This window comes from Cryptococcus depauperatus, chromosome 5 (genome assembly GCF_001720195.1).
Source record: "Cryptococcus depauperatus CBS 7841 chromosome 5, complete sequence".
NCBI lineage: Eukaryota > Fungi > Basidiomycota > Tremellomycetes > Tremellales > Cryptococcaceae > Cryptococcus > Cryptococcus depauperatus.
Window position 1 is genome coordinate 839,253 of NC_089472.1, and position 22,486 is coordinate 861,738.

Sequence of the window (22,486 nt, forward strand, 5' to 3'; positions counted from 1 at the left end):
TTCTTTAAACCAACACTAAAAAAGGTCAGGAACCACCAGTCCAAGAGCGCATGTCACGTGATTAGCGTAGATGAGCGGTTGACTCAGCTTGACCCGACATTTCCTTCTTTTTATTCATAATCTTGATTGATTTATAGACTGATAATCTTATACATGCAGCAGAAACATTCCTAGGTAGGCAGTAAGAAAGCAGGATGTCCCAAATGTGGCCATCCACCAGCACGCAAACACTGCTAGTGGACAGCAAGAATTATGATGTGTTGCAGCTGAGCGATGCTGTTGATACTGCAATAGGGCGTGGAGGCGTAGAAACGCAGGGTGAGCGAGGTTAGAAGACGAGCATGCGACCAAATGATTGAATTATATCGCAGGTTCTCCTCTCGGATCCTCTTGTTTCCATCTGCATACGAGCACACTTCAAGCAAGTGTCCAACCCCCTGATCGCATAATAGATTATCATGGCCGAGAGTCGGAACGCAACCCTGCTTATGATGTATTCAACTTACTACGCAAGAAATTACAGAAATGTGTCGATCCATTCATCCCATTGCAGCTGCAGGCTCCTGCCGCCGACATCCTTCGCCGGTCTCTGGGTAATAAGAAGCATAGCGGCGATGATGACGGGTTGTCAATATTCATTCCAAGTATTAGCTCAAGGCGAGAGCCGTTAATGACACTTGAGCCTATATACTGTCCTAAGCAGAGAGAGTGGACACGAGGATCAACCGCCTGGGACACACGCCACTGGATCAACACTATTTTAGCGCTGGATCCAACCCAGGAGCCAACCCGGAAAGGCGTTTATCGAGATAAGAAAAAGAGAGTTTGTTTGCAAACAGATGTGAAAATCTGCTGGATTCAGGATGACAATTGGGAATCAAAGTGTTGTATTGAGATGCTTGTGGGATTGCATGTTTATTTGGATATGTCGGTTTTATTTGACCCTTCACCGGACATTGGAAGGGACATGCTAGGTTGTATACTTCACTCACTTATGCCCTCTCCAAATGTTTCTTCTGTAACGACACCGGAACTTCAGTCAGCAGCTTTGAAAGATTTCTATGATTGTTTGAAGCCAGCACCCAAAATACCTTTTGACTTTCCGATACATCGACTTCAACCAAAGGAGTTAGCTTCAAAATTGCTTCCATTTCAGATGCGTACCCTTAAGCTACTTTTAGAAAGAGAAGGAGCCCCTGGCTATGAGAGAAATGAATCGGCAAGTAAAGAAGATCCAGAAGGATTTTGGAGTAAGTACGACTTGGGGACGTCTCATGGAGTTTTGGCATACAGAAGGGTAACTGGCGATCTCTGTCGTTTGGTTTCGCATCGGATCAGCAATGGTACCAACAGTAAAGGAAAAAATAGAGAGGTTCTTGAAGAGGAAGGAGGTTCTAGCTTGACCGAAAGTGAGAAAGAAAAGTTACCACTTCTCCTCGATCTGACAAGGGTGAGAGGGACTATGCTATGCGAAGAAATGGGTAAAGCGTCTCTCGCATAGCTGCATTCAGCTGATTTGAGACAGGTCTTGGGAAAACGGTGGAAGCTATAGCGCTTATCGTGTCTAATCGTCATCCTGTATCCTTCCCACGCACGCTGCCACAACCTCTGGATATGACTTGGCCGGAAAATCCTCATGATATTGAAAAAGCTCCCATACCAACCATTGACCTTTTTCACAATTTTCCTGGATTCAACGACCCCAATACTTGGAAGTGGATCGAAAAGGAGCAAGCCGTGTTTCATGACCGTAAATCTTGGGATGAAGAGGCCAAGTTATACGTTTCAGAAGTGGCAGTCAGTTTTAATTGCCTTTAACTGGTGTAAGGTTTGACTTGTTATGTAGGCGACACTCATTGTCACGCCACCTTCCCTTCTTCAGCAATGGGTTTCTGAAATCAGTCGGCACGCTCCGTCTCTACGTATATGCGTTTACGAGGGTTGGAAGTCACTACAAAGAGGCATACAAAGGCAACAGACCAAACAATTACAGCTGCTTAAGAAGCACAAGGTGCAGAAGCAAGCTCAGTCCACAAGAAAATATGTCAGAAGAAATAACGACGATCGACACCCATCTGAGCCTGGTCGCGAAGAAGATATGTATCATGAAACAAGGGAATCAGAAAGTCTACTCGATTTGACACAAAGACAATTTGTCAACTACGTCAGAGCCCACGACGTAGTTGTAACCACGTATTCGTGAGCTCAAAACTACAGTACTTATTAAATAAAGAACTAAGCGATATTTAGAGATTTATCACAAGATCTGAAATTTGCTTTTCCCGCGCCCACACGAAGTCGGAGATCCAATGTTGACTACAAAGAGAATGAAAGGTTTAGAAGCCCTCTTGTCATGATCGAGTATGTCGTTGTGCATGTTTGGTTTGTCAGCTAACAAGTCTTAGGTGGTGGAGGGTCATCATGGATGAGGTACAGCTGCATGGAGACCAAACTAGTGCTGCGTGAGTGGCGTTTATCAATACCCATAATGATTGCTCATTTGAGTAAGTGAAATGGTGTCTCTTATTCCAAGGAAGAATTCTCTTGCAGTGAGCGGAACCCCAGCCAAGTCAAACATCAAGGATCTCATGGGCTCTCTTCGATTTTTACGCGTACCAGTACTTCCCCATGATCACCGCCTCTGGTATCGACTTCAGCAACCTTCTATGCGATCCGCTTTTCAAGGCATTTTCCAAACTCTCGCTACTCGCACCACTAAGAAAGAAGTCAATCACGAGTTTACACTCCCTCACCAGTCTAGAATAGTTGTACCTATCGAACTTTCCGATGTTGAGATGCACTACTATAATGACACGCTTCAACGATTTCGCGAACGTTTGCGTTTACCAGAAAATCCTAGGGACACGCACTCTCCCAACTGGGTTCTTGATCGCCAATTATTTCAAATGACTCTGCGAATTCTGAGACAAGTCTGTACTCATGTTCAAGTAGGACAATTACATGGTCACGGAAGGGATGATCAGAGGTTGAGATTGGGAAGACATTTGATGACAATGGCTGAAGCACTAGATAAGATGAAAGAGGATCATTTACAAGAGACCCTAATCGAAGCAAGACAACAGGTATGCCTTCTCAAACTACGATAGAGTTCTAACACAAATTCAGATGCGAGCGATAATCCACGAAGCTCAACTAAAGATCATGGATGATAAGGATGAGACCAGGCATCTACAAGCTCTTACGGTACGTTTGGAGCTTTAAGGACTAATGTCAGATCTGACGTAATTAAGTTGTATGAGCGATCGCGCACAGCGGCTGAGAAACATTTAATCATCATTAAGCAGCGTTTGGAGCAGTTACTAGGGGGTCGCGAGGACACAGAAGGCCATCTTGATGAAATGTCGACAAAGCAGTCTCAACAAGAAAAAGTTAGATCTCATGAGATAGTTTCCACAAAGCAATCGTAAGTCTGTTTACTTAGATGATTAATGACGATTAGGATACGGGAATTGTCCATCATCATCCATCAGAGCTGGTTCTTTGAAGGCGATGTAAGACACGTACAAAAAGACAATGACAAGGAAGGTTAGTTGTCGGAATTTTACTGATGAGATGGCTAAAATGGCATGATATAGTTTATGCCTATGCTCAGGCAGATAATATCAGAAATGAGATTCTTGCGAAACCTTTGTTGAATGCAAATATGTCAATTGTTCAGCTTCGAAAATCTTTAGAACGCCACCCAATTGTCAATCAGCTTCAGGAGCTTCAAATAGATGCGATCGGAGGTAACGGTGGTATACTGTCTAGCCATTTAGTCTCGCAGGTGGCCGGCCTTTTGAAAATCATGAATGACACGTACGTATTGCTGCTATAATTATCTAGCAGTTTTTGATTGAGCTATAGGGCATATCTAATATTCCATTGGCGCAAGGAGATCATCGACCTTCTCTCATCTCCTATCGATGCTTCTGGTGACATACCGGAAAGCACAAATCAAGAAGTGGAGAGTCCTGAAGCAGATTATTATGCAAAAGCGCTTCAAGCCCAAGGGAAAGGTGATTCATCGTTTATCTTGTGTGTATCTCGCTCATTTATTGTAGTGGAGGCGTATTTCGTCGCCTATACAGCTGCTTTAGCTGATAGAAGAGGTAAGTAAACCAAGATGGTAGTCAAATAATCCTGATAGGTATTTGCCAGAATTCATGTTTGAAACTAGAAGTTCTCTTGCGGAACATGATGCACGAATCGTTAAACAGGTAGATGAGTATCTAATCAATGACGAAACAGTTGCTGACAGGGCGAAGCGCTACACCCAAGCCGCCGCTAATGCGGGCGTCAATTTGGATATCACAAATATGCCCAATGATGTTGCTGAAGAAGCAGCTTCACTAATGGCCGAACGACAAGCTTTCCGAGATGCTCGTGTAAAGGCTGGCTGTGAACGTCCATTGAAAGCATTGCTCATGGATTTCAATGGTGAGTAACAGCAAGACCGCCTCTCGCTAATTGTGAAGGTATTGCGTATGGTCCACATCGTATAGAAGAGGTACAGATTGCCAAATACATGGCTACTGAACTTAAGCGGTATATCGTGCAACAAAGTGAGAATTTAACGATATTAATTCCAGTCTTGCTGATTTTTGTACCGTAGACGAGTATCTAGAGAAGCTAGATAAAGAGCTTGACGTGTTTCGAACAATCTTCAATCGGCGAGTGACCTATTTTGCTGCTCTTCAAGAGATTTCAGATTCGGTAAGTGTATTTGAGATGTGTCGTTTCATGTCATTGAATATTTGAAGGTCTCTGCGCCAGAATTCAAAGACTTGCAAAAAGAGATTGAGGCTACTCAAAAAGAGGTCTACGATTTGGAGAAGAAGCTAGGAAGAATGGCTGTTAAAGGGCGTTATCTTCACTTTTTAGGAACCAAAGAACATGACCAAAGCGATATTAAGGAAAATTGTATCATTTGTTTCGGCTCTTCAGACGATACTGAGGCTGTCTTGCTTCAATGTGGCCACCACTTTTGTTTAGTGTGTTCTACCAATGCTTTTCATATACATGTGGCTAATTATGTTGTCTTAGTCTTGTTATAAGGAATACAGAAAGTCTCGAGGGGGTCAAAAGTGCCCGTCGTGCCGTGTTGAAAGTAGGTTTCTTATGCGCTCGACAACATCAGGATTCAGCTTACTTTTTCCAAGTAAGCAACAGGGAACTTCAGAGGGTTAGAATCAACGCAAAGCTGGCGAATAGTCAGAATGACAAAGCCCATAACGATCGAAACAAGACTGCTGAAGCTATAGGCGACCTTGTGAAACGGGAAGAGCTACATGAGGATCCGATATGTACAAGAAGATCCTCAGAATTGGCAAGTCTGAGGATGATGGAGATAGATTGCATGAGAGAGATTATGCAGCTTGATATGATGGGAGAATTTGGCTCTAAGGTAAACTAACAAAAGTCTCGTGATATTATAGTTTTATTAATTTGGTTACCGTAGATTAACGTTTTGATAAAACATCTGTTATACTACAAATCTAAAGAGCCTGATGGTGAGTTTTGAGTTAGTTATCATGGCAATTAATGCTCCCCTGTAGCGCGACACCTCATCTTCTCCAATTGGCACGATTCCTTAACTAGTGAGACTTCTTTCATTTCTATTGTTATACTAAATCTGACTGGGATCAGTCGTAATGCGAGCTCTTCAGGCAAACAACTTGTCCTTCATTTCTTTTGATCAAAACAAAAAGCATAAGGATGTAGTCGATCAGTTCATCAAGGACGAATCTATTACTGTATTCCTGCTACATGCTGAAAGAGAAAGGTCTACACTAGTTTATCTATGCTTGATATTAGCTAACTTGCTAATAGCTCCGGCCTCACCCTCACTAGCTGTCGCGTCGTTCATCTCCTTGAACCGGTCCTGAGTCATAGTTTTGAGTTACAAGGTGAGGCCTTGTACTTCCAAACAACGTATAATACTTAATTCAATATCCAGCCATTGGTCGAGTTGACAGACTTGGTCAACAAAAAGAGACATCAGTCTACTGGTAAGTCTCATTACTAATGCTTGATACTCTACTCTGATACTTCCATTTGGTAGTTATGCGACAATGGATACTGTCGAATCCCGTATCCTCTCTCAAGGGGTCCGTAATGGCTCTTCCATCTACTTGGCTGATAAACACGCCGATAATGTGGTGGCAGAAATGCCCAACTTGGCGAGCGCTGCTCATAGAGGTGGAGACATATTAAATGGCGAAGAGGAAAATCTTTTGGATTTGATGTGGTAGTGGTTTAGCTGTGAGACTTGTTCTGCTACGCCTACTACAGACTCTGTTAATGTTGTTGTATACGTATCTTTTGATGAGTTGCATCGCATGTACTCTTGATGGTCAGGTGCTTCATGACTAGCTTTTGGGTGAGCATGGCAAACCTGATAATCTTTGATAACGCAAGTGTCTCATACAATTGGGTGTTTCAATTTCACAAATTGAACAGTAGGGTTATTCATTTTTGTACGCGAGTTGAAAACCGTTCAGTTCGTAAAAATGAATAACCCTTCCTGAATAACTACATAATGATTAATGGGTATCACTTTCACCTCTTGCATTTTGTGTATCTGAATGTTGAAGTCTATGTCATGTATCACTAACAAACAAACTGGAGCTCTGTTCTTCTGTAATATATGCTAACAGCATCCCACCGACACGATTATATCAACATCTTGGACAAGAAACTAGCTAAGCGCTTCAGAATCACTCCTAATCTTCCAATCGTCGATTCAATCACTTCCTCTTATCCTCAGAGTATGATATCTCGTTTCAGTCGCAGAAGATAGGATCGAGAATGCTCCACTCTGGGCAAATCATTCGTACGTTGTCTATCGATAGTCCGGCCGAACAGCCAAGACTTGAGATGGTATTTATGACTTGCTCACCCATGACATCCCTCTCCACACCTTCATGGCGATTAATGGGTGCATGATCGATGATGTATTGTCCCTGTCCGTTTCCAGTCCCATCTTTCTAGCCTCTAGCATTGATTCATTCCGAATGAAGGCGTATTATCTAAGAACGAGCTATTGAAGTGTAGAGACTTGAACTGGAGGGCTTTTCCATTTACTTTGCTTCGTATACTGAAGACGTCGGAGAAGTAGTGCATCCTCGTTCTTTGAGGTAGTCTGCTGGCTTCTTGTATCCATCCTGCGGCTTGGAGCCACCCTTACCTTTCTGAGAGTCATAATTACCTGGAATCGACAGCCAATCGAGTAGAAGTGACAGGGATGAAGGAACTTGATCAGCGTCGTCGTTATGCCAGTCAGCATTAGTCGCTGAGGACTGTGGTAGGTTCTCGGGTTCTGGTGGAATAGCTGAGGGGTTGTATTTTGCGATCCAGCGCCGTTTACGTGTTTGAGAGGAAGCTGACGGTGTAAGAAGATGGCTATGAGAAGGGCCATGCTGGGTAAGACCCTGGGAGCCGTCCGACGAGCCAGTCTGCAAGCTTGACATATCTATAGATGGTGTTGACGGCTGAGAGTTGAAAAGTATTGATTTTGAGAGTATATGTTATATAGAACAAGATAAGTATTGAGTTTGAAGATTTATCATATTAAACAAAATATGAAAAGTTGAACATCCGCTTTTCGAGTTGAACACGCAAAAAACCCTATTCAATTCGGACCGAATCGAACACAACCAAAGTTTGCTTCCGTGGTTACGACGCCTGTTCAGTTCGTGATAATGAATAACCCAAGTGTTCAACTCACGTCTAATATTGAAACACCTTATTGTTGTGGAGTATGAAAATGGAGAAGTTTAAATAATTGACTTTGAGACGTCGCTTTTGCAATTGCATCTATTCCATCTACAAAACTGTTTTTACAAGTTTCATCTAATATGTCGATTCCCACCACAATGAAAGCATGGACACAGACCGAGGTATGTTCAAGGCCAATGAGAGTCGCATGGATGCACTGACATGGAATTGGATTCCCTAGTCCAACTCCCTCTCCATCACTGAAATTCCTGTACCAAAGCCTCAAGCCAACCAGATCCTGGTCAAGGTTGCGTATGCGGCTCAGGTGCGTGCATTTCTAGGCAATAGCCTTGCTTATGTGTTGCTGTTTTGACATTTGGATTGCAGAACCCTACTGATTGGAAACATACTAGCTCTCACTCTTTGCCTGGTGTAATCAACGGATGCGACTTTTCGGGTACCGTTGTCGGCCTCGGCACGCATCTCGCCTCTCCTCTCAAGGTGGGAGACAAAGTTGCCGGTTGCGTACATGGCGGCTGGTCCAAGGAAGAAGGGTCCTATGCCGAATATGCCATCGTTGAGAGCGACCTTTGCTTCGTCGTCCCGGACTCTCTCAAGTTAGAGGAGGCTGCGACGTTTGGTGTTGGATGGACCACTGCCGCCCAGGTGAAGCGGAATGATCATTATTATACGTGGCAAAGGGTAATCTTGGTTTTAGACAATCGTCCAGCATCAAGGCAAAGCTTTCCCTCCGGCTGATACAAAGGTTTCTGGCCATCCATGGGTGAGTACAATCTGCAATGAGGCATGGTTGTGCTGACTATGTGGAATAGTACATCATCTATGGTGCTTCAACCTCTGTTGGTCTCTTTGCTATCTCGCTTGCCAAAATCTTGGGCTATCGTGTCCTCGGTGTTTGCTCTTCTCATTCGTTTGATTTAGTCAAATCATACGGAGCTGATGCGGTTATCGACTATCACCACCACGAAAAGGCCATTGAGGATGCTTTGGAGATTACTGATGGCGGTGTTGAATACGCACTAGATACCATTTCCGAGGGCGATAGTTTTAAGCTCGTAATCAATATGATGGGTAAGAAAGCCAAGCAACTGAATGCCACCCTTCCTATCCCGGAAGAAGCGAAAAAGATCAATCCCAATTTGAAAGGCGAGTTTACAATCATGTACACGCTGTTTGGCAAGGTAAGCATTATGGAATTCAGATATGTACCTGTTGACGTACATGGTAGACTTTTAACTGGACGCCTCGAGATTCAAACAAAACTCCCATTCTTGCCAGCAAGGAAGATAGAGAGTTTGGTGCTGAGATTTTCAAGAAGACTCCAGAATTGATAGTCAAGTATGGCCTCAAACCCAACCCTATTGAGATCAAGGGTGGCTTTGGTGATGTACTCGAGGGACTAGATGATTTAAAGGTATGTTTTCATTGCTGTCATCGGCAACTCTTTTGGACCCTAACTTTTGTCATAGAATGGGAGAGTTAGCGGTAAAAAGCTTGTCATAAAGATTGCCTGATACTTGTTCTAGGTATGCAATTGAAGGTCTTGAGAATATTGCAAGGGAACCTTGCAATTACGGGGTCATACGTCGGCCTGTTTGGCCCAGCACAGTCGCGTTGTCTGCAACTGAAAATAAGACTTGAAAATTCTTCTCTCCTGAACGATTAACAAAGCATGTAAAAGCTCAAATCGTCGTCCAGTATACAGCATTACTCTTCTCTTATCGACTTTGCTCTATCTTACGCTCGGGCAGATATGTACACAGCCTAAGCGTTTTCATTAACCAAGAACAATGACCTTACGTAGGTTTACTACTTCGTTACGCCATTGGGCTTCCAGCTGCTGACTCATACCAGCAAATGGTAAACGTCTATTTGCCTATTAATGATATTTCGAATAATCAAAGATGGAGTCGGATTGAAACGAATGATCTATCAATCCCTTGTGCTGGAAACCGCGAAATGCTTCGTGCTCGATATGAACGACTTGACGAGCTATCAGATACACCCTTGGCTCTTTCTGAGTTGGTTCTTTCATCATTTCAACGTAACTCAAGCTTCCAAATCATATTGAAGCCAGCTTTGTTGGAATCTAGTGATCCAATTGTTAACAAGGTCACGTGATACTGTATAACATTATCCTTATTGTTATACATATACATTGCTCTCGATATTCCTATTGTTCATATATATATATATATAGACTTATAGTAGTTCTGGTTTTCTCTTTGCCACTTAGAGTGCTAAAGAGATTGCCAGTGGCCTGAGACCTATACCTATGCCCCAAAAAGCTTCCCATCCTATCATTATCAACTAGAGCAGGGTAAATGTGGCTGACTGATTGACAGCTTTCTCAGACACATTTTCACTCTTAGTTTTGGTAATCGTTCGCCTGGTCAGTTCTTAATCATTCAACAGGCAATTGTGATACCGACCAAAACAGTATTTACAACAGAAGAATCAATATCACTTGCATTTCTCAGGCTTTAAAAAAAAAGAGAACGACTAGCAGCAGAGAATAGTCGTCAGGAGTGAGGTTGTTCTTGGGCTTGGTCTGGGAGTCCTTGGGACGAGTGGATTATGTAGGAGTATCTATCTCAAATAGATGAAGACAGCTATCAAGACTCATTCCTTGGGGAACTATCAACCACAATCCCTTCCTTATATCTTCTTTGCTCAACGTCCTTCAGCCAGGTTCTAGTTCAACCAACTATGTCATTCCTCTGCATACACTGTATCCTGTGTTCTTATATCCTTCTTATATCCTTTCCTTGTACATCATCCTGCCACTAGCCGTGAAACTCAAGAGCTTGACAAAGGATGCATCCGTTATAAATGAAAAGCTGAAAAGGAGCAACGTTATGATATTTGAGGCTGGCAAGACATTGGAAGGTGGATATTGAGAAGGCTCTCTTTTGAGATGGCGTTTCTGCGTATAAAGCGCAGCTCTTTCACAACCCTCTGCTCGTATCTAAACAAAACTGAAACAAGATGGTACAGTTTACAACAATCGTTGCTATGGTGGGAATGCCTATGCTGGGTGAGCCAAACGTCTCTCCCGTACAAGTGTTGTGGTTGACAAATCGTCCAAGTCATGGCAAGCCCTCTCTCAGAAACGTTGACAGGGCCACCGCTAGCGCAAAGAACTGTCCAAACGAGTGGTCCACTCTATGGCTTGGACAGTAAGCCGTCTTGTCACGGCATCGCAACGGATGAGGGCAACGACTGGTTCACCACAACTCTCTGCGCGCTTTCAAAGGTCGTCTCTAGCAAAATCCAAGACAATATTAAGCTCGACAAGGGGACTCTGGACAAAGTGGAGAGTGCCATTTTCAGCGTCTACGGCTTGGATGGGAATGCAAAAACGATCTCTGTCAATTACAAAGACGCCGGCGGTGATGGCCACGACAACGCAAACGGCGCTTGGTAGGTTTATCTGCAACATTCCAGGCTGTACACACTGACAGCAGACAGGTTTGCCGGTGGGTTTGCCAAAGCAATCGAACAAGTAGGCGGAAGTGGCGTCGAGGACGGTAATCTGTTCAATAAGGTTGCCAGCCAGGACAGCCAGAAAATGGTAGATGCCGGTAAATGGGCTTTCAAGTATCTTACCGGTAAGGACGCAGTGACGGTAGAGGGCGGCAACGGGGACCCCGCGAAGAAGATAGATCCCAAGAACGCCGGGAACGTCATGGTCTGGAGTATGTCTTTGAGTCAGGGGAGTATGGAGGCTGATAAGAGCGTAGACGAATGGCTTGGCAAGGCCAATGACAATCCCGTCATTATCTTGACCAGCGACAAGCCCACCGCCAAATATCTGGCGCCCAACCACTACTACACTGTCTATCAACAGAATCAGGAAGACAAAACGTAGGTGGTTTGAATCTCTAATCAGTCGCTGACAGTTTATTCCAGTCACGTCTTGCTTTGGAACACCACGACGCAAGATACGCAGCAGTCCTTCATCCAGATTCATCCGATACGCCTGAGAATGAGTACCCGGTACATGTATCACTTGTAGGATTGAGCCCATTACTGATGAGGAATGTGGGGGCCGTTGGTATGGTGTTGTGAGGATGATAGAGAGGGAAAGATGGGGAGTGTTGAGAAAGTGTAATATAAAAATGTGTGATAGTTGAATACCCGCCGTAGAAGGTAAGAGGATATAAGGAAGGACAAGTTGCCCATAGCTTTCCATAGAATCAATCTGAATAGCTGTCTTTGTCTATTCCAGCTACACATTTTTCAGCCAAGGGACATTCAACCTCAATACATAACCAGATTCCTGGCAAGGACACTCATCCAAGCTGTCTTTTCCTGGTCCGAGTATCAGTAACGATATTTCCCTGTCAGCTCGCGGCCATAACCTTTCCAGTCTATATACTTTGGCCTTTTATTGTATAGTGATAAATCACACCAGCTTGGAGATAGTGTACCCATCCTTCGCTAATCGTCAACCACTACATGGCAGCCTTTGTCGGTGCTGGGCGATCGACTTGACATGCAGCAACTTGAGAAACCACTGAAAATGAGCAAATTGATTTCAACTTTCTAATTATCTCTAATATGGATACTTGTAAAATGATTTATATTTCCACCACTACTCCTAATCTTGGGAGGTATTGATTACGTAAGATAATCCTCACCATCCATGTAAAACTCTATTGGAAGTTGACGTCACCTTTTGTTTTGTTCTATATGGCGAGTGAAATGAAAACTCGAAAAGATGTTTCACCATTACAACCATTTTTGTGCAACTCAAGATGGAAAAGACGGCAAGCTGGCTCCATCCGCCGTATTTCAAAGGCCAGAAGGCTGCAGCAATCCTAATTCGACTCCTGCTTTTTCACTTGTATGTGCAATGATGGAACGACTGAAGAAGGAAAACTCTTTCAAGAGGTTTGAAATCCTTGAGAGACATTTTGCGCTGTGGAGAGCCAAGGTAGGGAGTGATTTATATCCTTTCATCAGGCTCTTGCTTCCGGACGTGAGTGACTTGTCGCCAAAAGAAGGAGCAGTGCTAATGCGCCTTTTCAGAGGGATAGAGAAAGGCCGGTGTATAGGCTCAAAGAGTCCACGATAGCAAAATGCTACGTTGAGGTCTTGGGTCTAGAGAAGAATGGCTCTTCAGCAATAAGATTGGTCAAATGGAAACAACCTACAAATGATTTAGTCAGTTTGGTAGTCTGGCTAACGAATACGTCTCTGAGGAGTGTCCTAGTCGGAATATCCAGGCGGTGACTTTGCCAAAGTCTGCTACCATGAGATCGCTGCACGCTCAACCGTTGAGCGAGGGACTTTGACTGTGCAAGATGTCAATGAGTTGTTGGACAGGCTGGCTAATACCAGGTTGAAACAGTTAGGACAAATTTTAACTTGAAAATTGCGATCTCTAAAAATGTATGATAGGAGTGAATTGATAACGATCATGAGGAACATGAATCAACACTGTACAGCGTCAGAGCAAGAATGGATAATAAGAATCATCTTGAAAGGCGAGCTTCCTTATTCTCATCCTGGATTTGCAACTCATTTGTTTACAGGGCTTCATATGGGAGTCAGAGAAAGAACAGTATTGTCTGCTTTTCATACTGATGCCATAGCTCTTTTCAATGTATGTTCGGATTTGAGACGTGTTTGTTGGACACTGCATAGACCTGATATACGCTTGAATGAAAACGTTGGTGATTCCAATCGTAGAACAATGGCTTATGTATATTTGGACAGGAGACTACGCTTCAGTTGTTTCATCCCTTCTCTCCTCAGCTATGCTATCGCAACAGCAATTCTAGCCATGGAGCTATCGCTAAGCTAGTGGGTGCCCCGAATGAGTTTTGCATGGAAGAAAAATTGGACGGTGAACGGATTCAATTACATATGGGAGATAATGGAACTAAATGGTTTTACTGTTCTCGAAAGGCCAAAGATTACAGTATGTCTTTATCTATCGTAACGCAATGAATTGCTGATAGGAATAGCTTACATGTATGGAGCTCACCCTGGTGAGGGCAGTTTGACTCAATACATTACTGGCGCTTTTCAAGAAGGAGTCAGAAAGTGAGATGACCATTTCTCCACAGCTGTGCTTAGCTGAAAGACTTTGAGTATCATTTTGGATGGAGAGATGATGGTATGGGACCCTATACTAGAAAAGAAGCTGGCTTTTGGAATACTCAAAACAGCAGCAATGGGTAAGGTTCAGAATTCAGGTCTAGTTCCTTAACCACATTAGATACATCTGCCGACGAAAATTCTGCTCGGCCATGTTGTGCGTTTGCGTTCTGGATGAAAGCTCAACTAATTTCAGTTAGTTGTAATTTTCGATATTCTTTTTCTCAATGATCGTTGTTTAACCCGTACACGGCTTTCTGAGCGAAAACGGCTTCTGCGATCTGGCAGAATCTTCAAGAATATTGAGCTTTTTGCGGGTCGACTGGAATTGATCAACGAAGTGATTGGAAAATCTAAGGATGATATAACTACTTTTCTGAATAGAGTTCTGGAATCCAGGTGAGCATGAAATCATACTAGATAACGGTGTCGTTGACACAAGAGAAGAGAAGAAGGGCTAGTGGTGAAAAGGATGAACAGTGTTTACCAAATGAATTTTCGTGGCCAAGATTGGGTCAAAGTCAAACCAGAGTATTCTGATCAAATGGGCGAGGTGTGTGTGATGCATTCTCCGATCCCAATTGAAAGGTATTAATCTCCGATTAGAACTTGGAATTGTTGGTTATAGGTGGATGGTGGGGTAGGGGAGGTAGATATGGCAAAATCTCTCGACTTTTGTGCGGCTTGAGAGTAGAGGAAAATGTTTTTATCGGGAGACCAAAGTATGTTAAAAATTCAATTTATTCTTGTATTTGTCGCTAATCTTCACAGCTTTGAGACATTTTGTGTTGTAGGATCCGGGATGAGGTACAGTGATTACGAGTGGATACTGTAAGCTACTACCATATGATACCAACTTTTACTAACTTAGAAGCAGCAATGCGCATAGTCAGCATTGGAAAATTTTTGACAAGAATAATCCACCGCCTTGGTTAAAGTCAGGTCCAGTGGGGGTCGACGATAAACGTGAGTTGACGATATGTTTTCATATTCAAAGTTAAAGAATCTGAAGCCAGCGTAGCCGATGTTTATATTGAGCCAGAAAAGTGAGCACACGTTACTAAGGGCGTGAGGACATATCTGATTCTACATAGCTCGTTTGTAATTAGAATCAAAGCTTCCGAAGTCGTGCAGGCTGGTAATTAAAACAATGTCTTTTCATGTCGGCAACTAATATCAGATCATAGTGGGCGGTTATGGTGTTGGCTTTACCCTCAGATTTCCTCGGTGCATACATATATTTCGTGACACAAGGCACGAGGATCATTTGTTGGATCACAATGAACAAGAGAGAGATATGTGGAACTGCGTGAGTACCTTGACTTAAATATGATTACTTTGCTCAATTGTATGTGGTAGATGTCGGTTGAGCGTAAGCTATTAGTAGAGTCATGTTGGCAACGAAAGTTGATTTTTTCGTCATTTAGAATTTCAGAGAGCCAGAAGCGGTTCAGAGATTGAAAGAAGAAAACGTTGCATTGACAGCCATGGAAGCTCACCGTGAGTGAAAGGCATATCCATGACGAAAGTAAAGACTAGAAAGGCTATGCAGCAAAAGAAAGCAAAAACCAGTAAACTCTGAGGTAGGCGCTGGTACTCGACCAAGATGTTTTGAGTTAAAACCAAGCTAGAAGCGGCAACTTATTTCCAGCTTCCAAAGCCAGCAGCTTTCCCAAAGGAATGTCTCCGATGATTTATTCAATGGATTGCTATTTTGTATATATAACCATACAACTTCAGTTCTGCTTTACTAACTCTAGAGCTCGCAAGATGTAGCTAAAGGCTCCTCTGAGAGATCTAAAGCCGAACTTGAAGCCCTTGTTCATACACATGGCGGCAAATTCATTCAGGCCCAAACGGCTAATCTGTCTGCGTTGGTTGTTTCTCCTGACGAAAAGAGCGAGTGTTTTCCTGACTTTTACTGCTTGCATACTAATAGACAACTTTGATAGGTCCATTGGTACGTGCACAAATCAAAAAAGGGGTTAGCGTTATCAAGCCGGAGTGGCTACTGGAATGTGTCAAAAGGAAGAAGATCTTACCTTTGATCAAATCGTAAGAAAATGTGTAATAAACAACCAATTTATAACCCCTATGCTGAGACTTGGGGGCAGATTACTTGTCAGTGCTTCAGAGGACGATGCTGCCAGTCGGTATTACAACAAGCCTTTAGATGAGGTCTGCAATATCTCTTTTATCGTCGACAGGACCGGAAAGATTGTTGACGGAATCTTGCATAAAATGCAAGAGGTCAACAAGCAGGTACTTAAAAACTTTGAAGGAAAACCTGACGGCGAGAGTTGCGAAGATGTGCAGGAGAATAACAAAGATCAAGGGGAACTTGAGGCTGAATGGCAATCACGATCGTCATTGAAACAAATTTCATCTGACTCTTCGTCCTGTCCAGACCCAAATGATATCGTGGAATACATGAGCGATTTAGACTCCCACTATGGATGCGGAATGGTCAGTAAACCTTTGTTTCTTGAAAACACCATCATAACAGATTAACTAGCATCGATATATGGAAGACAAAGAAGAAGACAACGATAGTTGCGGATCAGACATTCAAGAGGGATGCTCAAGAAGCCGGCTATTCCCCGTGCATGGAGTAGACATAAAACTCGTCCGTCTCTATGGACCGTTTCGATGAATGTTGATGATTGATTATGTACATAGGAAGACGCTATGGGTGAGGATTTACAAGCGACTAATTATAATGAGAACAAGGTATGTCACCCAATAAGGCTCAAATATATCTCGTGGTAATACTACCTTGTAGATCTTTTGTCATCTTGTATTCTATATCGATTACTCCGAAAATGCAAAAGCAAACGGACTCCAAATCTCATTTCCACCTTCTGATACCATATTGAGGTAAACATCAGTCTGCTGTCTATAGTCGTCTGTTGACGGCTTGTAGGCTTTCCAAGGCCGAACACCTCCTCAAGATGCACGGAGGCCGCATTATCGCTGACATATATGACCCAAAACTAACGCACATTATTATGGATAACAATGATTCCGGACGATATGTAGAAATTTTGAGAAAAACAGCCAAGTACGTATTGGAAAATATTATCTAAAGGCTGATTAATGTTCCTTAGGCCCAAGAGGAAACATATAATTACTCCGTGTTGGGTGGAGGAATGTGTAAATGAAGAAACCTTGGTCAATGAAGATGGTAATGTCTAGTGTTAAAGTCACAGTGGTTTACTAATCCTTTATTCATTAGCGCATCACACCAAATGATCAATCCGGAACTGGCCGGCCATACCAAGGCTAATCATGGTTGAGATGCTTGCAATAGTATTGAGTTGTTTAATTTCATGCATGCCTCAATTTGCATATTAGTGTATTTATTATGATGGCTTCTAATTTATATTTCTTTGTTTTGTCCCCCCATTTAAATAATTATATTATGGGTCAGCTTCTCTGATTTATTTTACTCTTTTAAATACAACTGTCATTATTTTTCAAAAGTGGATACTCTGATACTTTAGGCAAAAGTCAAACAAGAAGCATCGTTATGCCTTTCAATGAAGATCTGGATCGTTCAGAATTTAGAATATGGCTTGGCAAAACCATTGAACCTTTGTGAGCATTGCTCTGTTCTCAATATTTACTACTACTTATACGAGGCATCAGATGCGATGCCGACCCTGCTGTTCTATCAGACTATATTGTTGCTCTGCTCAAGCATGAGGCATCGATGGATGAAGGCGAGTGGAAATCTGTATGTGTCTTATCCTGTAAAGAGCGAAATATAATATTGCTGGCCTTAGTTCATTACAAGAGAGCTAGTGGACTTTTTAGAAAGTTGTAGGTATCGTTGAATCGCAATTTATATACCATATCCAACTGTGAGAATAGCTTCCGGCTCTTTCGTCGAGACTCTGTTTCAAACTCTCTCGACAAAATCATTTATGATTCCTGAGGCAGCACAATCGGTCGTTAGACCTATGACACAGCCTCCGCCCCAGGCCCCGAAAGCTCAGCAATTATCACATACAATACCGACCGAGCCTGCTGCTGTTGTGCCAGCTTATAATCCGCGCCAGCCATCGTTGCAATCAGTTAAGAATGAAGATGTAAATATGCAAGAATCTCAGACTATGCAAAACGCTAGACCCTTGGGTAAACCAAAATGCAGAAATTATCATGGTAAGCCAATCCCTGTCTGGGATATATGATACTGACAGAACCAGAGCGAGGATTCTGTATGCGCGGTGTCAATTGCCAATATGAGCATTCTGACGATATGCTTATTCCGACGCCTGATATGTTGTTTGGCGGCTTTCTTCCTCCCTTTATGGGAATGCCTGGATTTCCTGCAATGTCAGATACGAGCAGCCCGAGAGGGATTCGCGAAGGGCGAGGTCGGAGAAGAGGCGACCATGGCGGAAGATATGTCCAGGACAATCATGGAGCAGAAAGAGAACAGTTTCAGGGTACATCCCGACCTCCTCCCAATTCTCAATCCACAACTATTCTTGTCACCGATATCCCTCACCAGCATCTATCCGTCCCAATCATTCAAGACTATTTCTCCAAATTTGGTAATGTTACGTCCGTTGCTACTGAATCTCGAGGAAAACGCGCTCTTGTCTCATTTGATACCAATCTAGAGGCCTATAAAGCATGGAAATCCGACGAAGCTATCTTTGGAAATAGACATATAAAGGTGCTCTGGCATAGACCAAGAGAAGGACAAGGGGCTGCAGGACAAAAGGCGTTGGAACAAAATAAAGTTCTGGTGGAAAATTTGCAAAAATTACAGTCTGGAGACACGCTGTCTCTCAATCATGGCGTAAAAGCTAAGCTGAGTGGCCCCGAAACACGCCTTCAAGCAACCCTTGCGACGCTAGAGCAGCGCGAAGGTCAATCAAGGATAGAACCTCTCATGGCTGAACAAAAAGTTCTTCTCAAAAAAGCGTCTGCTGGTTCCAAGGAGGAAAAGATTGCAATTCTCAAACGACTTCGTGAGATCACAAAAGAGTTGGGAGAGGTCAATAAGTCACCTCAAAAGACAGAAGAGATGGAGGTTGAAGACGATGAGAAGACGAAATTAGATAGAGAATTAGCAGCGCATGGTATGGAGAGGGAAAAGGACGACGAGTTGGACAAGCTGAATAAGCAATTAGCGTCCCTGAAAGAAAAGGTATCATGTTTGTAATATACTGTGTCCATCACTGAGACTTTCCGTTCTCTTAGGCGAATACTTTAGGGATCAATTCCAGTCCCCGCTATCAACCTTATCCGTCTCGTGGCGGTGCTCGTGGACGTGGGAATCGAGGGCGAGGCGGCCACGCCAGTTACCCTCCTCGATTCAAATTGGATAATCGCTCTCGTACCATCATTATCACTGGCGAACGTTTTGATGATCAAATAGCAAAACAAGCCGCAAACAACTGGTTTGTTGGTTTGGGGGGTAAAGCGGAAGAAGCACCGGAAGGAACACTAAAGGTGACTTATCCTACAAGAGAAATGGCTGAAAAGGTGAGCTTCTTGAGTCAATCAAATTTACGACTTTGTTAATCAATATTGTAAGGCTCTGGCTGCAGGCACAAAAGAGATTAAAGAGACAAGTGGGCCAATGAAGATTACTTGGGAAACCCAACAGTTTGAACCTCGCGTTTCAGGCCTTGATGTACAAATGGGGGTTGATACGGAAGTCGGTGTGGGAGAGGAAGAAAGGAGAGGTGACAGGGATGATGAGTAGGGTAGGTGATTTATAAAATTTCATGATGAAACGTATGGTTTCATGGTATAGATATTGCAATGAAATTTTTTTGGAACTCTCCCTTGTTTACTTTGCCTCCATCGTTATCAAATACTACGATGATCAGCCTGCCAGTATCTCTTGTCATTGGCGACCATTATCAAAGACTTTAAGGAAGCGCACTGGGCGCAAATCATGCTAGTCTATCTCTACCTTTATGGCTTGTTCGCAATCATGGCAATATTGGATCCTGATGAAAAATCAACGAACGAGATTCACCTTAAAGCATAAAATAAGAACGCCTGTTTTCACTTAATTATCATGCTTGCAACACTGAGCATTTTGCAAATTTGTTTCAACAAAAGTTTCCTTTCTCCTATTCTCAACGTGTACCAGCCAACATATCAAGGAGCATGGAAATATGCTATCCTTTCAGTTGTTATGTTGAGCATGCTTGGGCTTTCTTTGTTCATCCCTCCTTCATTAGACAGCTATTGAAACGCTGAAAGTTATAGGGCGCTAATTGTTTGGAGAGATGTAATCCTGGGAAACGCTTATAAATAAAGGTGGTTTTTCAATCGATTGAAAAGTCTCGTTTCGTATCAATCAACAGCAACTTGTATCTAGGTGTGTACTCCAAGACATGTCTTAAGCGTAGAGACTCATTATGTGACAATAGTTTAATTGCGACATACTCGATTACAAGCAACTGAACAAAGCCGGTCTTTGTTCCTTCACGCTCATTTTTCAATCCTCGAACCTTGATCAACGCTCGTGGTCACAAACCCATACCTCTCTGCAACCCACTTGTTTAAAGCAGTTGCAAAGATGCGATCAGCTTCTGTCCTTGCCATTTTGAGTGTTTTGGCAGCCACCGTTATAAACGCCGCGCCTGCTCCAACAGACGCCGTCTACACTTGCGACAGCGCCACTACGTGGCACAGCCAGGACAAGACCGGAACTTGTCCTGCAGGCACTGTTTGTTCAGCCAATGCCGCCGGTAACCCTTGCCAATCTGGTTCTAGCACCTTGTTCGTACAGTTTCGTTTATACCATTAGGTGATATACCTGTTAAGAGGCATGCTGATATCACAAACAGCACAAAGACTGAAACTGTTACTGGTTCCTCAGGCTCTACAAACACAAAACCAACCGATGTAACCAATGATTCCGGGTCAAACGGCAATGGAGGTACAAGATTTGTAGCTTACTGGGAAAAGTAAGCTTCATTAATTTCTGACTCAAGAGACTTACTGATATGCGTTCAAGCTATGCAAATCTTGGAGGCACGCAGGCCACCCAATTGGATGGCGTGACCCATGTTATCTTGTGTTTGTCCCCTTTTTATTTTCCAGATTATAATGCTGACAAAAATAACAGCATTCGCCGATTTAAGACAGTGGGCTACCCCGCAGCAGAACTTTTTGTTTGCTCACTCCACCAATGGGGACTTTGATGCTAGCACAGCTGCTACCCTCAAGGGTATGAAGTCAGACCTCAAAGTCACTGCTGCATTAGGTGGTTGGGGTCTTGATGCGCCTATTGCTGCGGCAGTCAGAGGCGCCGGGGCTATGTCGGTCTTTATCGACAATACTGTGAATTTTGTGAAACAATTCAATCTGGATGGTATTGATATTGACTGGGGTAAGGCTTTTGCTGTTTCACAATAGGTCGAAAGCTCATGAAACCTGCAGAATTCCCTGCCAAGAATGATGTCCCTAATTTTGTCACCTTTATCAAACAACTTCGAGAAAAGCTTGGAAAGGACAAAATTATTTCCATTGCTGTTGGTGCAAGAACTGACACTTCGGATGTTGAGGCCTACACCAAGGACACATTCACTCAGCTGAATGACCTGGTTGATATGTGGAACGTCATGACATACGACTACGTCAACCGTTATAGTACGAAGACCGAGCAACAAGGTGGCGGTCGTGTCGTCGATACAGTCATGGCCTACTATCAGCAGCAGGGTATGCCAATGAAGAAGGCCAACATCGGTTTCGCCATGAATGCCAAGTACTTTACCAACGTACAATCCTGTTCGGCTGCTAAACCCATTGGATGCCCTCTTCCTGGACAGTCATACTACGAGGATAAAATTACAGGTGATAACTTCAAATCTGGCTGGCTGAGATTCAATTCGGGTCTTGATTCTGGGCTTGGTATAAATGGCACTAAGTGGGCTACTGATATGCGTCCAAAGTTTGAAGCTCGTCCCAAGGATGGAAGCACTGAAATCAAAGGAGATCTCTCAAACGCGTGGTATGATGGCAACCAACCAGAACTAGATAGGACTTTCTGGACATGGACTTCAGAAAAGGATATGGGCGACACCTGTAAGGAATGGAAAACAAAAGTTGGCGGTATGATGGTTTGGTCCATGAACCACGATGACCAGGGCCAGGCAGGTGGTTCTCACTTCAAAGCTCTTGCTGCCTGCGTTAAAGGGGCCAAGTAAACCGTAGTGACCTAACTACTAGGTCACGTGATGGATCTACTCGCTCTTCGCCTATAACAGTTTATCTTGTACATACTTCATATTATATGCGGTATATATATATATACCACGATTAACCTTACGCTGTCAAAAGGTTCTTGATCACATATACCCAATTCACCTGCTACCAGCGATATACCTGTTGAATGTATGATGTATGATGTATGATGTATGATGTATGATGTATGATGTATGATGTATGATGTATGATGTATGATGTTGTATGATTGCTTATTAAACTCTTTTCTGATGCTTGAGTCATTCGAGATGCGAAAAAGCGAATAGACTAGAAATGGTTTTGACGGATGTTAAAGATGTATATTAGACTTGGGAAAGAACTCTGTAAACATACCAAAAGGAGCAGTGCTGTGAAGTTGACCATGCAAAGGCGCCAAGAGGTTGTATTAGTCTACATA

At 43.1% G+C, this 22,486-nt stretch overlaps 7 protein-coding genes across 7 annotated transcripts; 6 read left to right on the forward strand and 1 right to left on the reverse strand.

Annotated features, from left to right (window-relative positions):
• Positions 1-194: 194 nt before the first annotated feature.
• L203_104465 (uncharacterized protein) lies at positions 195-6,254 on the forward strand (the record flags this gene model as incomplete). Its single annotated transcript, XM_066213850.1, has 26 exons — positions 195-318; positions 372-1,481; positions 1,526-1,797; positions 1,847-2,199; positions 2,251-2,361; positions 2,406-2,462; positions 2,510-3,083; positions 3,127-3,204; positions 3,252-3,424; positions 3,518-3,546; positions 3,597-3,819; positions 3,868-4,019; positions 4,065-4,112; positions 4,162-4,220; positions 4,269-4,440; positions 4,506-4,565; positions 4,616-4,716; positions 4,764-4,994; positions 5,047-5,110; positions 5,163-5,407; positions 5,462-5,513; positions 5,559-5,600; positions 5,650-5,785; positions 5,833-5,909; positions 5,960-6,011; positions 6,065-6,254. 26 exons carry the CDS (start codon positions 195-197, stop codon positions 6,252-6,254), a joined length of 4,785 nt encoding a protein of 1,594 aa, XP_066069947.1.
• Positions 6,255-7,082: 828 nt separating this feature from the next.
• Positions 7,083-7,472, reverse strand: L203_104466 (uncharacterized protein; the record flags this gene model as incomplete). The annotated part of the gene is made up of 2 exons (XM_066213851.1): positions 7,083-7,144; positions 7,190-7,472. 2 exons carry the CDS (start codon positions 7,470-7,472, stop codon positions 7,083-7,085), a joined length of 345 nt encoding a protein of 114 aa, XP_066069948.1.
• Positions 7,473-7,859: 387 nt separating this feature from the next.
• L203_104467 (uncharacterized protein) lies at positions 7,860-9,254 on the forward strand (the record flags this gene model as incomplete). Its single annotated transcript, XM_066213852.1, has 7 exons — positions 7,860-7,901; positions 7,961-8,044; positions 8,107-8,385; positions 8,438-8,503; positions 8,553-8,921; positions 8,969-9,154; positions 9,210-9,254. The coding sequence occupies 7 exons, from the start codon at positions 7,860-7,862 to the stop codon at positions 9,252-9,254; spliced, it is 1,071 nt and encodes a 356-aa protein (XP_066069949.1).
• Positions 9,255-10,728: 1,474 nt separating this feature from the next.
• Positions 10,729-11,726, forward strand: L203_104468 (uncharacterized protein; the record flags this gene model as incomplete). The annotated part of the gene is made up of 6 exons (XM_066213853.1): positions 10,729-10,777; positions 10,830-10,919; positions 11,124-11,163; positions 11,212-11,245; positions 11,601-11,607; positions 11,653-11,726. The coding sequence occupies 6 exons, from the start codon at positions 10,729-10,731 to the stop codon at positions 11,724-11,726; spliced, it is 294 nt and encodes a 97-aa protein (XP_066069950.1).
• Positions 11,727-12,463: 737 nt separating this feature from the next.
• L203_104469 (uncharacterized protein) lies at positions 12,464-17,100 on the forward strand (the record flags this gene model as incomplete). Its single annotated transcript, XM_066213854.1, has 34 exons — positions 12,464-12,724; positions 12,775-12,909; positions 12,959-13,095; positions 13,147-13,232; positions 13,281-13,417; positions 13,465-13,594; positions 13,657-13,669; positions 13,716-13,739; positions 13,785-13,794; positions 13,843-13,867; positions 13,970-14,005; positions 14,049-14,247; positions 14,296-14,401; positions 14,455-14,570; positions 14,620-14,679; positions 14,726-14,814; positions 14,870-14,894; positions 14,943-14,986; positions 15,036-15,157; positions 15,208-15,220; positions 15,276-15,348; positions 15,401-15,431; positions 15,480-15,564; positions 15,619-15,747; positions 15,801-15,903; positions 15,963-16,026; positions 16,097-16,202; positions 16,256-16,314; positions 16,364-16,474; positions 16,528-16,578; positions 16,631-16,725; positions 16,772-16,909; positions 16,956-17,032; positions 17,084-17,100. 34 exons carry the CDS (start codon positions 12,464-12,466, stop codon positions 17,098-17,100), a joined length of 2,907 nt encoding a protein of 968 aa, XP_066069951.1.
• Positions 17,101-17,377: 277 nt separating this feature from the next.
• L203_104470 (uncharacterized protein) lies at positions 17,378-19,570 on the forward strand (the record flags this gene model as incomplete). The annotated part of the gene is made up of 7 exons (XM_066213855.1): positions 17,378-17,445; positions 17,497-17,584; positions 17,634-17,670; positions 17,722-18,012; positions 18,057-19,009; positions 19,063-19,347; positions 19,400-19,570. The coding sequence occupies 7 exons, from the start codon at positions 17,378-17,380 to the stop codon at positions 19,568-19,570; spliced, it is 1,893 nt and encodes a 630-aa protein (XP_066069952.1).
• An 828-nt stretch (positions 19,571-20,398) lies between these two features.
• Positions 20,399-22,031, forward strand: L203_104471 (uncharacterized protein; the record flags this gene model as incomplete). The annotated part of the gene is made up of 5 exons (XM_066213856.1): positions 20,399-20,601; positions 20,670-20,789; positions 20,840-20,901; positions 20,951-21,214; positions 21,265-22,031. The coding sequence occupies 5 exons, from the start codon at positions 20,399-20,401 to the stop codon at positions 22,029-22,031; spliced, it is 1,416 nt and encodes a 471-aa protein (XP_066069953.1).
• Between the last annotated feature and the right edge of the window lie 455 nt (positions 22,032-22,486).